Source organism: Echinops telfairi, unplaced genomic scaffold (genome assembly GCF_000313985.2).
Source record: "Echinops telfairi isolate 266 unplaced genomic scaffold, ASM31398v2 ScPeMD7_60;HRSCAF=208, whole genome shotgun sequence".
NCBI classification, from domain to species: Eukaryota; Metazoa; Chordata; class Mammalia; order Afrosoricida; family Tenrecidae; genus Echinops; species Echinops telfairi.
In genome coordinates, this window is record NW_022103958.1 from 45,384,861 (window position 1) to 45,398,212 (window position 13,352).

Consider the following 13,352-nt stretch of genomic DNA (forward strand, 5'->3'; position numbering starts at 1 on the left):
TGAGGGCAATGAATGTACAAATGCGCTTTACACAATTGATGTGTGTATGGATTGTGATAAGAGTTGTATGAGCCCCTAATAAAATGATTAAATAAAAAAAGAATATTCATAATTCTATGGTATAATTCAAATACATTAATTATATATAGGTGAGAACCAAGAAAAAATTGAGTTGATGCTAAGTAGTACTGACTCAACAGGTTAAACTGCCCCTGTGAGTTTCTGAGATTGTAACTCTTCACAGGAGTAGAAAGCCCCATCTTTCTCCCAAGGATTGGGTGGTGGTTTCAAACTGCTGACCTTGAAATAATCAGCCCAACACATAACTACCACACCACCAGGGCTCCTTTTAGGTGGGAAGGAGACGAGTTAAATGGAGACAAAATTAACCTTGTAGTAGTCAGTCTATTGTGAGCCCTTGTACAACTGATACCATGATTCTATGAAATGAGAAGTATATTAAACTCAATTTTCACCCTAATTTATTCACCTAGTCTTTGAACAACTTAGTGCCTTTATAGATGATGCATATACAGTTAGGTTGCTAGTAGTTGGAACTCACATTGTGATATAATGAGTTCTATATTTTATATAGTTCTATGAAAAATTATATTTCTATATAGTTATATATAAAACTATCTTTGTAACTCTTGTAACTCTCCCTAAGTGAATGGGTGAGACTATGCAAATGAGGTTCTTCTGGCCCACCAAAGGGATTGTATAGCTTGATAAGAATGTAAATAAAGTCCATGGCATCTTTGTGAGGGCAGGCTAATGCAAATTAGGTATATAGAACCCTAGGTAACATAAGAGGGTATTGATTTGTAATGAGGGGATTAGTCAGTTTTGCCAGCTCGTTAGGCTTAACATGAGCTATCTTAGATGTAGGAAGAGGGAAAGAGGTGTGTGGGTAGCAGTGGGGCAGGTGTCTCAAACCACCAAGCCTTTGGACCTGGGATTCCTACACTGAGAAACTTCTTGACCTAGAAGGCAGAGAATGAACCATAGCACCTTGCTAAGATGGTGAGAGATGGCAAAAAGCAATGGCAGAGAAATGGTGGCAGCAGACCCAGGAGACCTGCAGGAGTGATCACTGTGGGTTTCTGGGCTTAACCAAGTGAGAAAGCTGATGATCTCCATGAAGGAAGCTTGCTGGCAATGTGGGTGGCCTCTCAGCACCTGGTAGAGTTATGTTTGCTGCCCCACAGAGCTAGAGCTGAGTGCTTTTGAGTCAAAGCCTACTGGCGGAGTGGGATATCTCTGGGCACTTATCAGCAGAGCTAAAAAGAGCTGTAACACTTTCCTGAGTGGGGGAGCATGCAAAGGCCAGAGAGAGGTATTCCCGTGGGTCCTGCTGCTAAGTAGTCTTAAAGAATCGTATCTTGAGTTGTTTGGGATTCTGAACTGTAACATGCTGCTTCCTTAATAAACACCAGAGTCATGAGTTTTGTCTGTGAGTACTGTGTGGCAACTGCAATGCATTGTTAAACCCAGAAGAAAAGGAAAACTTGCCATTGGAGGGATTGTTGGTGTCAAAATTGGTAAAGGGTTGAAGACTAGAGGCATGTCTGATCTCTGCCGTGTAAGAATCAGCCTTGGACTATTGGTCTGGGTCCTCCTTCTCTCATGAAATTAGAGGTGGTAACGTGTCCTTATGCCACTCCACTAAAATTTGACACAAGGCATAAAAATACACTAATGAACTCTTAAAGCAAAAGAATTATAAGACATTAAGAATCATCATGACATATAGTCATTAATTTGTAGTCATTAATAACAGTGATGTTGCAGTCAGGTAATCATTGGAATGTTTAACCACAAGGTCAGCAGTTTAAACCTACCAGCTGCTCCACAGGGGAAAGTGGAGGCTATCAGTTCCTGTAAAGATTTACAGCCTCAGAAACCCGATGTTGGATTTCTATGAGTTAAATCAACTTGATAGCAGTGGGTTAGGTTGTTGGAATTTTTTTGTAACAACAGTCTCAAATATATAAAACAAAAACTAGCAACTACAAAGGGAAATACAAATATAAAATCATTATCATGATTTTATGTACCATCCACAGTAATTGAATAATCTTATGGCAAAAAAAGTGAAAAATGTGAATGTATGAACAAAAGTAGCAATAATCATGTAATGAACTATGTAATACAGCAACAACTTTCAAATTCTTCTGAAGTAGACATGGAACATATATAAACACTGACCATATCCTGGGCCATGAAACAAATTTCAGAAGATTTTTAAGTACTGAAATAATAAACAGCGTATGTTCTTGGTCTATAATAAGGATCATTTAAAAAAGATAAGAATACTCTCATTAAAAAATTAAGAAACATGTTTTTTTGTAATCCCTAAAATGACATGCATCAAAGAAAGTGATAAGTCTAAAATATTTTGGATTAAAACTTAACAACACACATCGAAACAAAACTTATAAGATGAAGGTAGTACTGTCATTAGAAGGAAAGTAATAGCCTTACAAACTTTTGTTGGAAAACAACATATGAACTAAGTATCCATATCACACAATTCTATAAAAATAATGGTAAGGTAACCTCAATAAAAGTAGACATAAGTATAAGACATATACGTGTCAGGATGGCCAAGTGGTCTAAGGTGCCAGACTCAAGTATAAGACATATTAGTGGAATAGACATATACAATAAAGGATAAGTGTTATATTCTTTTAAAATATAAATGAGAAAAAGCATAAAATTTAAATATCAAGAAATGAGAAAGAAGACAACTACAGATCCTTAAGAAGTTAGTAAAAATGATACTTGGCATTAAAAATTTAGAAAAAAATGTGAAATATCCAAGAGTATTACCCAAAATAGCTTAATAAGGCAAAGAAAAGCCTGAATAAATATATAACTTTATTTTAAATTGAGCCTAACATTTAAAAAATTAAAACCACACACTGGAAACTGAGAGCAGTGAAATTAGATGATTGCCCCAGGAATTTCTACAAAGATCAAAGAAGAAATTATTTCATTATTATACAAAATTCTTCTAGAAAATAAAAAGGTAGAATCTTGAACTAGTTTTTAAGAATTGTAATCTTGATGCTAAAGCTTGGAGTCAACACAAGAAGGAAAATCTAATGTTAATTATGAAGAAATATTCTAAAATTTTAGTATATTAGCAAAATGAATCAAACAATCTATGCAGAAGAAAGCATGATCAAGTTTTGTTTTAGAACCAAAATTCAAAGTTGCTATCATTGTCAAGTCAATTCTGCTATAAGTCTGACTTATAGCAGAATTGACTATAGCGTAGAGTTGAGCTGCGCCCTTTTGAGTTTCTAATGTAAAATTGTACAGGAACAGAAAGCCTCATATTTCTCCCGTGGAACAGCTGGTAGGTTTTTATGACCTTCCAAGTTAGTGACCCACTGTGTTCCCAGGGCTCCTTAAAGTTGATAATACACAAATCAATGTAATTCCAATGCTTGGTGATTGATAAGCTGGGACATTCTTGATTTTAAAATAGAAAAAAAGTATCTTAGATAGTTACGAATAGAAGGGAAATGCTTTAAGTGGATAATCTGGTAGAATTTGATTTGGCATTCAAAATTGGAAATAACACAATGAAACCACTCTAATATTCCTTTATGTCGTTTTTTGCCTTGGTTCATTGAAGAAATAGCTTGAGAGGTGTTGTTTCCCCTTGTTTTCTTTTTTAAACATTTTATTAGGGGCTCATACAACTCTTATCACAATCCATACACATATCAATTGTGTAAAGTGCATTTGTACTTCATTCTCAAAACATTTTCTGTCCACTTAAACCCCCAACATTAGGTCCTCATTTTTCCCTTCCCTCCCCGCTCCCCCCTCCCCACTCCCTTATGAGCTCTTGATAGTTTATAAATTGTTATTTTGTCATATCTTGCCCTGTCCGACGTCTCCCCTCACCCCCTTTTCTGTTGTCCCCTCGTTTTCTACCCCAAAGCACTTGTTACTTTTGTCCAGGTTGACTGATATTTTCTGGGAAAGTTGTAAACAACTTCTTTTGATACCTTTTGTCTGGTTCAGAACTATAGCCTGCTCTTTTTGCCAAAAATAACTGCCCTTGAGTAATTTCTGGCTCATAATTACATTATAGGGCATAGTAGAACTTCTCCCTAGAGTTTCTAAAACTTTTTATCTTCATAAGAAGAATTAACCTCATCTTTCTCCTGCAGAGTGGCTGGTGGGTTGGAACTGCTGACCTTGTGGTTAGCAGCCCAAAGCATAATGCACTACACTGGGGATTGGTGAGATAGATTGTGCAAATGAGGTGAGCTGTAACCTGTTATGCAAATGAAGTGACTGTTGCCTACAGAGGATTAGTCAGTTCATGGGTCTAACTCTAACGGGAATTCTAGGCCTTGAAATTGACAAGGAGTTTGTGTATTTACGCAGCCAGTCCCAGTTTTTCAGAGAGGGAGAAAGAAACAGTAAACAAGAAACCTCCTAAAAGAACTATAACAGGTCAAGGGCTATATTACTGAAGACAGCAATTGGCAGAGCCCACAGCTATAGACAGTAGGGCTAGGAGGAGCTTATCCTGAGGGGCTGAGAGGAGCTTGGCCTTGGAGAGCCATGATGGAGCATGTACAACCAACAGGAGCAGAAAGAGCTGCCCATGGGAAAAAATGAATGTTGTCTACATGGTCCCGAATCCTGATTTCTGAGTTATAGCTATTGATTCTGATCCCAAGTTTTTCCTGGTTCCATAATGGTCACTGAATTGTAAGTATGGCCTGTGAGTTCTATGTGGCCATTACAACAGATAATCAAACTGAGAAGAGAAGTATAGAGTGCCAAGGAAGGAACAACTAGAAAAAGAAAGAAGCCTAGATGTATAGCTGCCCTCGACCTCAGGGTAATCAGCTTTGAGCTGATCCTGGTCATTTTTGTCCCCAGGAGTTCAAAAGGTACTGGTATGATTAGCACTCCTACAATTTTACACACATATCAATTATACCATGTATTTTAGCAGTTAATAGGACAACAGCAACAAGCATACTAAGAATAGGAAGAGGGGAGAGTAATTCCCAAATAATATGTTTATCTAGAAAAATATAATATATATAAGGATAGGAAAAGGATAGTGGTGAACAACTGTTCACCAAATAAAAATAAATATCTAGAAAAATCCACAAGAATCATAAATAAAATTAGAATCAATAAGATAACCTGGCAAGACACCTAGATAAAAAATCAGCACACATAACACTGTTTCTCTACACCTTTTCCTCACTTAGTGACTGATTAGGTTTCAGCGACCAGCCATTATGAGAAATTGCAATTTTGCAAAATAGAGGATGACTACATCCTTACATACGAAATTAAATAATTATTATTTACATGTATTATAAATTATATCATTACATAAATTCCAAATTATGTCATCACTTAATTGCCAAGCCACTGACAATCATGGCCCAGCCAAGCTGACACATAATCATAACCATCAAAGCCAGTGTTACTCTCACCTTGTCCTTGGGCATTTTTTACTGCCAGATGTTTGCTGTTAGTGCACACAAAACAGTGGGGTAGATTTTTTTGTGTGTGTGTGCTTGTTTGTAACTTGATAACTAATATCAAAGTTGATTTAGAAATGGAAAGGAGAAAAAAAGCCAAAATTCTCATGAGAAAAAATTGAGCAGATGTAGTCTCATCATTTTTCTTTTTGGTCAGGTTGATCAGAGTGGCCAGTGGAATAAAATATTCTTGTGAAAGCCCATTAGAAGCCAAGGAACTAAGGGGTAGATACTGTTGGAGAGACCCCTGGATGGATTCTTCACTCCACAATGTTTCACATACAAGAACGCAAGACCCTGTCTACTCTTTACTTGGGTCTTTCTCAAGAAGGCTTACTTAGTGCCCACTATAAAATGGTAGTTCCCTCAAATTCAGTGCTCCTGTCCTATGGTGCACATTAAAGCATTCATATGAGCCTTCTGCATCACCCTTTTGAGACTTGGGCAGCTACCACAAGCACATTTATGTGCATGCTACTTACTTATGTGAGCAATAGAACCCTTTGTCCTCTGCCAGCCCCAATAAAAACAAAAAATCAATTATCTGACTTAATTGTTACACCACCATTACTGTCATGGTAAAAACATATAAACAGAACATAGACAAGCAACACTTTCCTGTAAGAATTGGAAAATGTTTATCTTAACTCTTAAATTATTAATGATGAAACATACCTGTACCTGGGATTCCCACACATGTAGAGCAGGATTCTTTATCCAGAAGTCAATAATTCATGTTATACAAGTGGAAGTGTATCAATTGTTATAAGTTCAAAATAAAGAAAAAGAGGTTGAAAATCTAAACTATATTGAACTGAACATAAAGGGTTCTATCCAAAACATAGAATGACATCTTATTACCTTGAATGCTTTTTGAGAGAAGAGAGAGCATTTTCCAAATGCAAGGTAATTTAATAAGCAAAATTAATTCAATAAAGATGGAATATCTGAATAATGATTGAACATGGAGGGTCTAAAGAGCATACTATTTATTTAATATGTACACTGCCCCAGGCACAAAGTGGGGGAGGCACAAAAATGTGAAAAATCGCTTCTATACTAAAGAACATGCAGTACATTAATTTAGATATATAGAATTCATATTCTTAATTCTGAGAATAATTTACCTTTCAGCCCCAGTTACTTTTTATCCTCTTCCTATCTGTTAAACTTTCAATTATACGTGATAGCATTTAGGTATCATTTTCCTGATGGAAAACCTGAACTCACCCAAGGCTCTGAATGTGGCAGCCTGGATGTTTCAAAGCCTCACACAGAATCTTCACTCCATTGTCCTGTAAGTCATTTTTCCCAAGATCTAGGAGGCTCAAATTTGAGTTGTTAGAAAGAACAGAAGCCAGATCTGGACAACATGCACTGGTGAGAGAACAGTCCGCCAATCTGCAAGAGAGAGAAAAGGGAGTCTTTCAGTTGAGGCTCAATTAGTTTCCTTCTAGGAGATCGCTCCAGGTATTTGAACCTGTTTTCTCATTTGTCTCTATCTACAATCTGTATGTGGAATTCTGTCTTAGTTGTCCAGCACTGCTATAAATGAATACCACACATGGGTGGATAGCTTTAACAAATTTATTTTCTGTTAATGTTGCTGGTAAGGGCCATCAAATCAGTTCTGATTCCTAGGAACCCTTGTGGGAAACTAACAGTAAGGGAAATAGAATTTCGACTTATTCCCTGACTGGTACGGAGGGAATCTGGAAAGCCAGTGTTCCATGGTAGGAAGGCAACCACTCTGGTAGTTGGAGATATATTCCGAGTACATTTTCCTGCAGTAGAGTATATCATCTCCAGTTTTTCCCCTTAAGTTGTGCTGCCTTGAAGTGAGAAAATGGTTGATTCTAACTCCCTATAGATGCAGACAGTCCTATTGGCTCCATTTTCTCCCACTGCGACATCCAATCACTCTCGTACCTTCCTCCTATAGCAGATGGACATAGGGGGACTTTATCCCCCGTGCCTGGATTCAAAATGTTTGCTGTAAGCCTGAAATTTTGGTTATATTAATTGGATCATGAAGTTTTACTTTGTCAGCTTTCAATGTATAGAAAATAACCACTTCGCCCCCATGACTCTTTTAAATTTTATATATAAAACAAAAGGGGGAATTGTGGGAAACAGATTTCTCCCAAGTCATCTTTCCCAAATATATGTTAGACTTAGGACACTGCTTGCAGCTAATGGTAAATGATTGTCAAGTTACCTCCCTGAAGGTAGTCAGCTGCCAGACTACTGTCTGGTCCCACTACAGGTAGCACCCACTCCCTGCTGTTAAGGACAATGGGCTATTTCTCCCTAAAGACTTGCAGTCATCAGTTTGGTTCCTGTAGGTGGGGTTTACACCCTACTGTTAATGGTTTCTATGGACATCCAGAGAACAGGTCAACCTGCTCAGTGACATCCAAAGTTAGGCTGCCATCCTGAATCTAGGATCCGCCCATCTTATCACATGTATACCCCCAATCCCTCCTTCCTATTGCATGTATATCCCTACATTGTCCCCCTCATTGCTGTATAGACTATAGTACAACCCCTTCCTGTGACGTATGTCTTTACCTGTAATTAGTGGGCTTGCACGCCCCCCAAAGATATATAAGCCTTGGTTAGCAATAAAGATGCCCCTTGGCCTCTCCGGCTCTCCCTTCTTCTCCTCCCATCCTTGCTCCCCTGTTCCCTTTCCCTTTGTCCTTTTCCCCCTCCCCCTCTCTCCTGCCCTCTGGTCTCCCATCTCCATGTGGACCACCAAGTGGGGCTGAGGTGAGCAAGCTACCATGAAAAGTGTCTCCATTATTTCAACCTCTCTTCTATCTCTCATGCTCTCTATGACTTTCTTATATATATATTTTTAACCACACAATTGTGCCTATCAAACCCGTGATTAGTTGTGGGGGGAAGGCCTTTCCCCCACAAACCCTATGTACAACAGAAGGGAACACTACGCAGCCCTGAGCCATCCTCACAATTGTTACGGCCACTGTGTCAATCCAAACATGATGTCTTCCAGGGACTGGTCCTTTCTGATAATGTGGCAAAATAAATGAGATGAAGTCTTGCCTTCTAGGAGCATTCCAGCTGTGCTTCTTCCAAAACAGATTTGTTTTCAGACAGTCCATGGCACCTTCAGTATTTTTGCCAGCACCATAATCCAATAATTATCATATTTATTAATATTTCCTTAATATTTATAAGCACTCAATAATTATTATAATTTAGGAGGCATGAAGTCCAAATCCAGGCACCAGCTCTAGAGGAAGGCTTTCTTTTTCTGTCAACTCTGTAAAACATCCTAGATCTACTTAACCATATATACTCGTGTATAAGCAGAGTTTCTCAGCACATTTTTAATACAGTTTTTGTGGTAAAATTAGGTGCCTTGGCTAAAATTCAGGTCGGCTTATACTCGAGTATATACGGTACTTGCTGAATCTCTTTTATATCTCCAAAGAGATTGATTCAAGATACAACCTACACTAATAATCCATCATTAACATATCAAATAACAAAGACAACCCATTCTAAACTGGGCTTATAACCACAGACCTAGAAGGTTAGGTTTTATAACACACAACTCATACTCTTATCTGGTGAGGAGACAGTTCGATCCATAACAAATGCCAAGATCTAACATTACTAGCAAGTGGGATATCTTTATGAGCAAAAGGAGCCAAAGGTATAAATACTTTCTCTTGAGAACCAATCTTCTCAATCAAGATATGAACATATTTCTACCAATGGATATAAGCTTTCTCAAGGCACGCACAGACTTCTAAGCTTCCATTAAATGTGTGTTTGAAATACTACACTTGATCTAAGCCAAATGGCTGAGAAGTGATGTATATGTTTGAAATAAAGCTTTTCAGGAAACTCTCAAATTGTTATGTACTCAAAAGACAAAATCTTTATGTAAAAATATATTTATTCCAGTTCCTTTTGTGGGGTTATTTACCTGAGAAAATTTAATCAATGATTTAATTATTTTTGTTTTTGACTGTATGTTAATTGTTTTAAATCTGATAAGCAGACTTCTCCAGCTTGCTTTAGGCAGAAGGAGTCTGAAAATCTAGTCTCCCTCTCCCCCACCCCAACAGATACTTAACTATCCGACTTCCTGTGTATATTTCTCATGCCCCTATAGTTGAAACTAAACAAAAGCAAAGTAAAACAAGCAAACAAGCAAAAAAAACTATTCTAAATCCTAAAGACTGCAATTTGGATGCCAAAAAGCATCACACAACAGCTTTGTTCCATCACCTTTTAGATAATTTGATGCCAGATTCAGATGTGCCAGGCTCCAGTTGAATAGAAGTTAAGAGATATTCAATGCTTAAAGAAGTGAACAAGGATAATTGAGGCCATTGAATCATGTTAGTGAAAAAATATTGACTATATACATCACAGTCCACAAGAAAAATGAACCAATTTGACTTTGAAAGAGTACAGCATGAATGTTCCTTAGAAGCAAGAGGGTGAAACTATCTCACTTAGTTTGGTCACATTATCAGACAAGACCAGTTCCTAGAGAAGGACATCATGTTTGATAGAGGGACTGACCCAGTAGTTGCAACAATAGGCTCAAACATACCCAGTGGTTCCAACAATAGGCTGAAAAATGTCGCCCGGACCAGATGGTGCTTTCTTCTGTTGTACCCGGGGTTGCTGTGAGTCACAACTGCCTGGACGGCCCCTGACAATCAGTGAGATGAAATGACAAACTTCAACCTGGAAGAAGAAAAACTGGGGGAAGCTGCAATCACTGTTGTGCTTCCCAGAGATGTATAACTTTGAAAGAAAAGATTGCATGGTAGGATGACCTACCTACTTGTCAACATCTCAGGTCAAGCACCCTTTTCTCTCTCTTGCCTCTTAGGGTGTCATACTTGGGAACCTTAGGTCTATGACTGGATCTCAGTTCTTCAGAACTTTTCTTAGTCGGATCAAATACTAACTTTGGACACAGTACATAATAGGAGTACCCTGATACTGGAAGTAGCTACATGAAGTAGAAGAGCAAGCAAATGAGTAAGAGTAATCAAATATAAAGGTATGCACTCTTTATGCATATAACAAAAGTAGTATTCATATCTTTCACTTAGTTATGAGCCCAAACTATGGTGTTAGACAGGTGGACCTTAGTCTTGAGTCTACCATTTTATTTTTTAATAATTTTGACAGTTGTGTTGACATATTTCCTATACTATATAATTCAATGATTAAACATATTAAACCATTGTTGTACAATCATCACCACAATCATTTGAGAACAATGTCCTCATTCTGATAGTCATTATTATTAACTCCCCATTTGCCCATAATTGTCCCTGCCATAACCCTAAAATACTCTTAATCCAGTTGCTGTTTCTATAGATTTACCTATATTGCATTTCATACAACGAAAACATACAATGCCCCACCCACCCAAAACAACAAAACACAGAAAAACTTCAATCCAAAAGAAAGCAAAAAACTAAACTAGAACAAATAAAAAATCGGTCAAGAGAGAGAACAAATGATAAACCAAAACCAAACTCACTGCCGCCAGTTGATGCCCATTCTTGGTGCCCTTATGGGACAGACAGGGTAGAACAGCCCGTGACTTTCCGACTCTGTTAGTAGTTTTCTTGATACAATGGTCACATACCAGACATTTCCACAGTTAAGTCACTTTTAAAAAGAGTTGTATATACATCATCACAATCAGTTCTAGTGCTCCCTTCCCTCCAGCATTCATTGATTGCTCCTGAATTCCTTTCACCTTCCCCAAACCCCTGCCCCCAATAAATAATTGCATCAGCTATTATCTCTATACATCCACTCCTTCTGTACTTCATAAACTGGGAAACCTAACAGAAACAAAAAAGATAGAAAGAAAATAATATAAAGATATAAATAAAAAGTAAAGAGTAAGAAAGAAAAGACCACCAACAATAGTTTAAACAGCCAAAGAAGAAATTTCTGTCATGGATAAAGTAAGAAATATTTGAGCCTAGAGAAAATTCAGGTTGGGTCAAGAGGAAGGTCAACTGTCCAAGAATCATATTATACTGTAGTTGGATCCACCATAATCAAGCTTACATGAATCCCTGTCTGATAGTAAATCTGTTCTCATCCCTTGCCTGTGTCCACAGGGCATCTACCAGCGAGTTAATCTCACTAGATACTCTGCAGGTGAATTTTGGGCTCTCACTTGCCCTCCTTGACCTTCCACAAATTGGTATATTCACAATTTAAGCTCTGATACTTTCCCCTTCATCACATTTGGATTCTGTTATTTGTCATCTTTGGATTACAAAGGCTGGTTTGCTTCTTTGATATGGACTTAGTTGAAGCCTCACTTAGATGGCTGCTTGTTTGAATACAAGCCTGTAAGATCCCAGACACTATTCCAATTGATAGCTGGCACCAACTGCTCTCTTCACCACACTTTGCTGTAGCACCTTTGTCTTCAGTGTTCTCTTTATGAAGAGGAGTGTCAAGCAGGTCTCTAAGCGCTAACACCTTGGATAGGGGCTAAAATTAAGTGGGAGCCCAGAATTCATTTTCCAAACTAACTTTATAGAAGTAGAAAGCCCATCTTTCCCCCATGGAGCAGCTGGTGGTTTTGAACTGTTGACCTTCTAGTTGGCAGGCTAATGCATAACCACTACACTGTCAGGGCTCCTGAACAATTGTTAAGGTGTTAAATTTTAACCTAATTACATTAATTCATATTCCCGTGCACCCTGATAACAAGACTGTTCACATGCCTGGTCAAAGGAGATTATCTGGTGGTTTAATCCACGTGGGGACGCTGCAAATGGATTTCTGGCTACTACAAACTAGGTGCTCAGAATTTAAGTTCAAATACACTCCCCTCCTCTGGTCTTGGCTTCTAGTATTTACAATCCTTGGATGACACAAGCTGACATGCTTCTTCTATGTGCACTTAGTTGATACCTCTCAGAAGGCTACTTATTTTAAGACAAGCCTATAAGGCCCCAGATGCTGTTTCTGCTAGCCTGGCACCATCTGCTTTCTTCAAGACACCTTTCTGTAGCATCCATAACTTCAGTGATCTCTTCATGAGGTTACGTAGGACCACAGTACAAGAACTAATTGTTCTTAGGTTAGGGCTATAATTAAGTGTGAGCTCAAAAATTGATTCATATAGCTATGGTCTACTTTAGGGACATCATTATTTTTTATTGGGGAACATTATAAATCCTCCTGATGAGGCACATGGTAATTCTATTGACAGTATCATTGTTACCCAATGTTATAGAAATTGAAAGGCTATTGAGAAAACGAATAGGACAGCTTTCAGATGAAAATACATAGGTTGTTGACTTGCACAGATTAAAACGTGACTGGACACTTTTGAAAATTTTGCCCTAACTAAGGCAGCATTAGGAAGTTCTGTAATCCTTCTAAGCCTTATAATCTTCATGTGCTCAAGTACTATACCTTCACCATCAATTTGATTCTGACTCATAGTGACTCTATGGTGTCTGAGACTGTAACTCTTTATAGGAGCAGACAGCCTCCGTTTTTTCCTATTGAGCAGTTAGTGTGTTTAAACCACCAACCTTGAAATTAGCAGATTAACGCTGCCTATCACACAGTGCCACCAGGGCTTTTTTAAAAATTCATTTTATTGGGGGCTCGTACAACTCTTATCACAACCCATACATACATCCACTGTGTCAAGCACATTTGTACATTTGTTTCCATCATCATTCTCAAAACATTTGCTTTCTACTTGAGCCCTTGGTATCAGCTCTTCATTTTTCCCCTCCCTCATGAACCCTTGATAATTTATAAATTATT

General features: G+C 38.0%; 1 protein-coding gene across 1 annotated transcript in view; it reads right to left on the reverse strand.

Annotated features, from left to right (window-relative positions):
* NLRP14 (NLR family pyrin domain containing 14) overlaps nt 1–13,352 on the reverse strand; it is a 33,928-nt gene that overhangs the window by 5,439 nt on the left and 15,137 nt on the right. Inside the window, exon 7 of the mRNA XM_045290935.1 lies at nt 6,765–6,935. Within this exon, the coding sequence (XP_045146870.1) occupies nt 6,765–6,935 (171 nt within the window). The remainder of the gene's footprint in view (nt 1–6,764; nt 6,936–13,352) is intronic.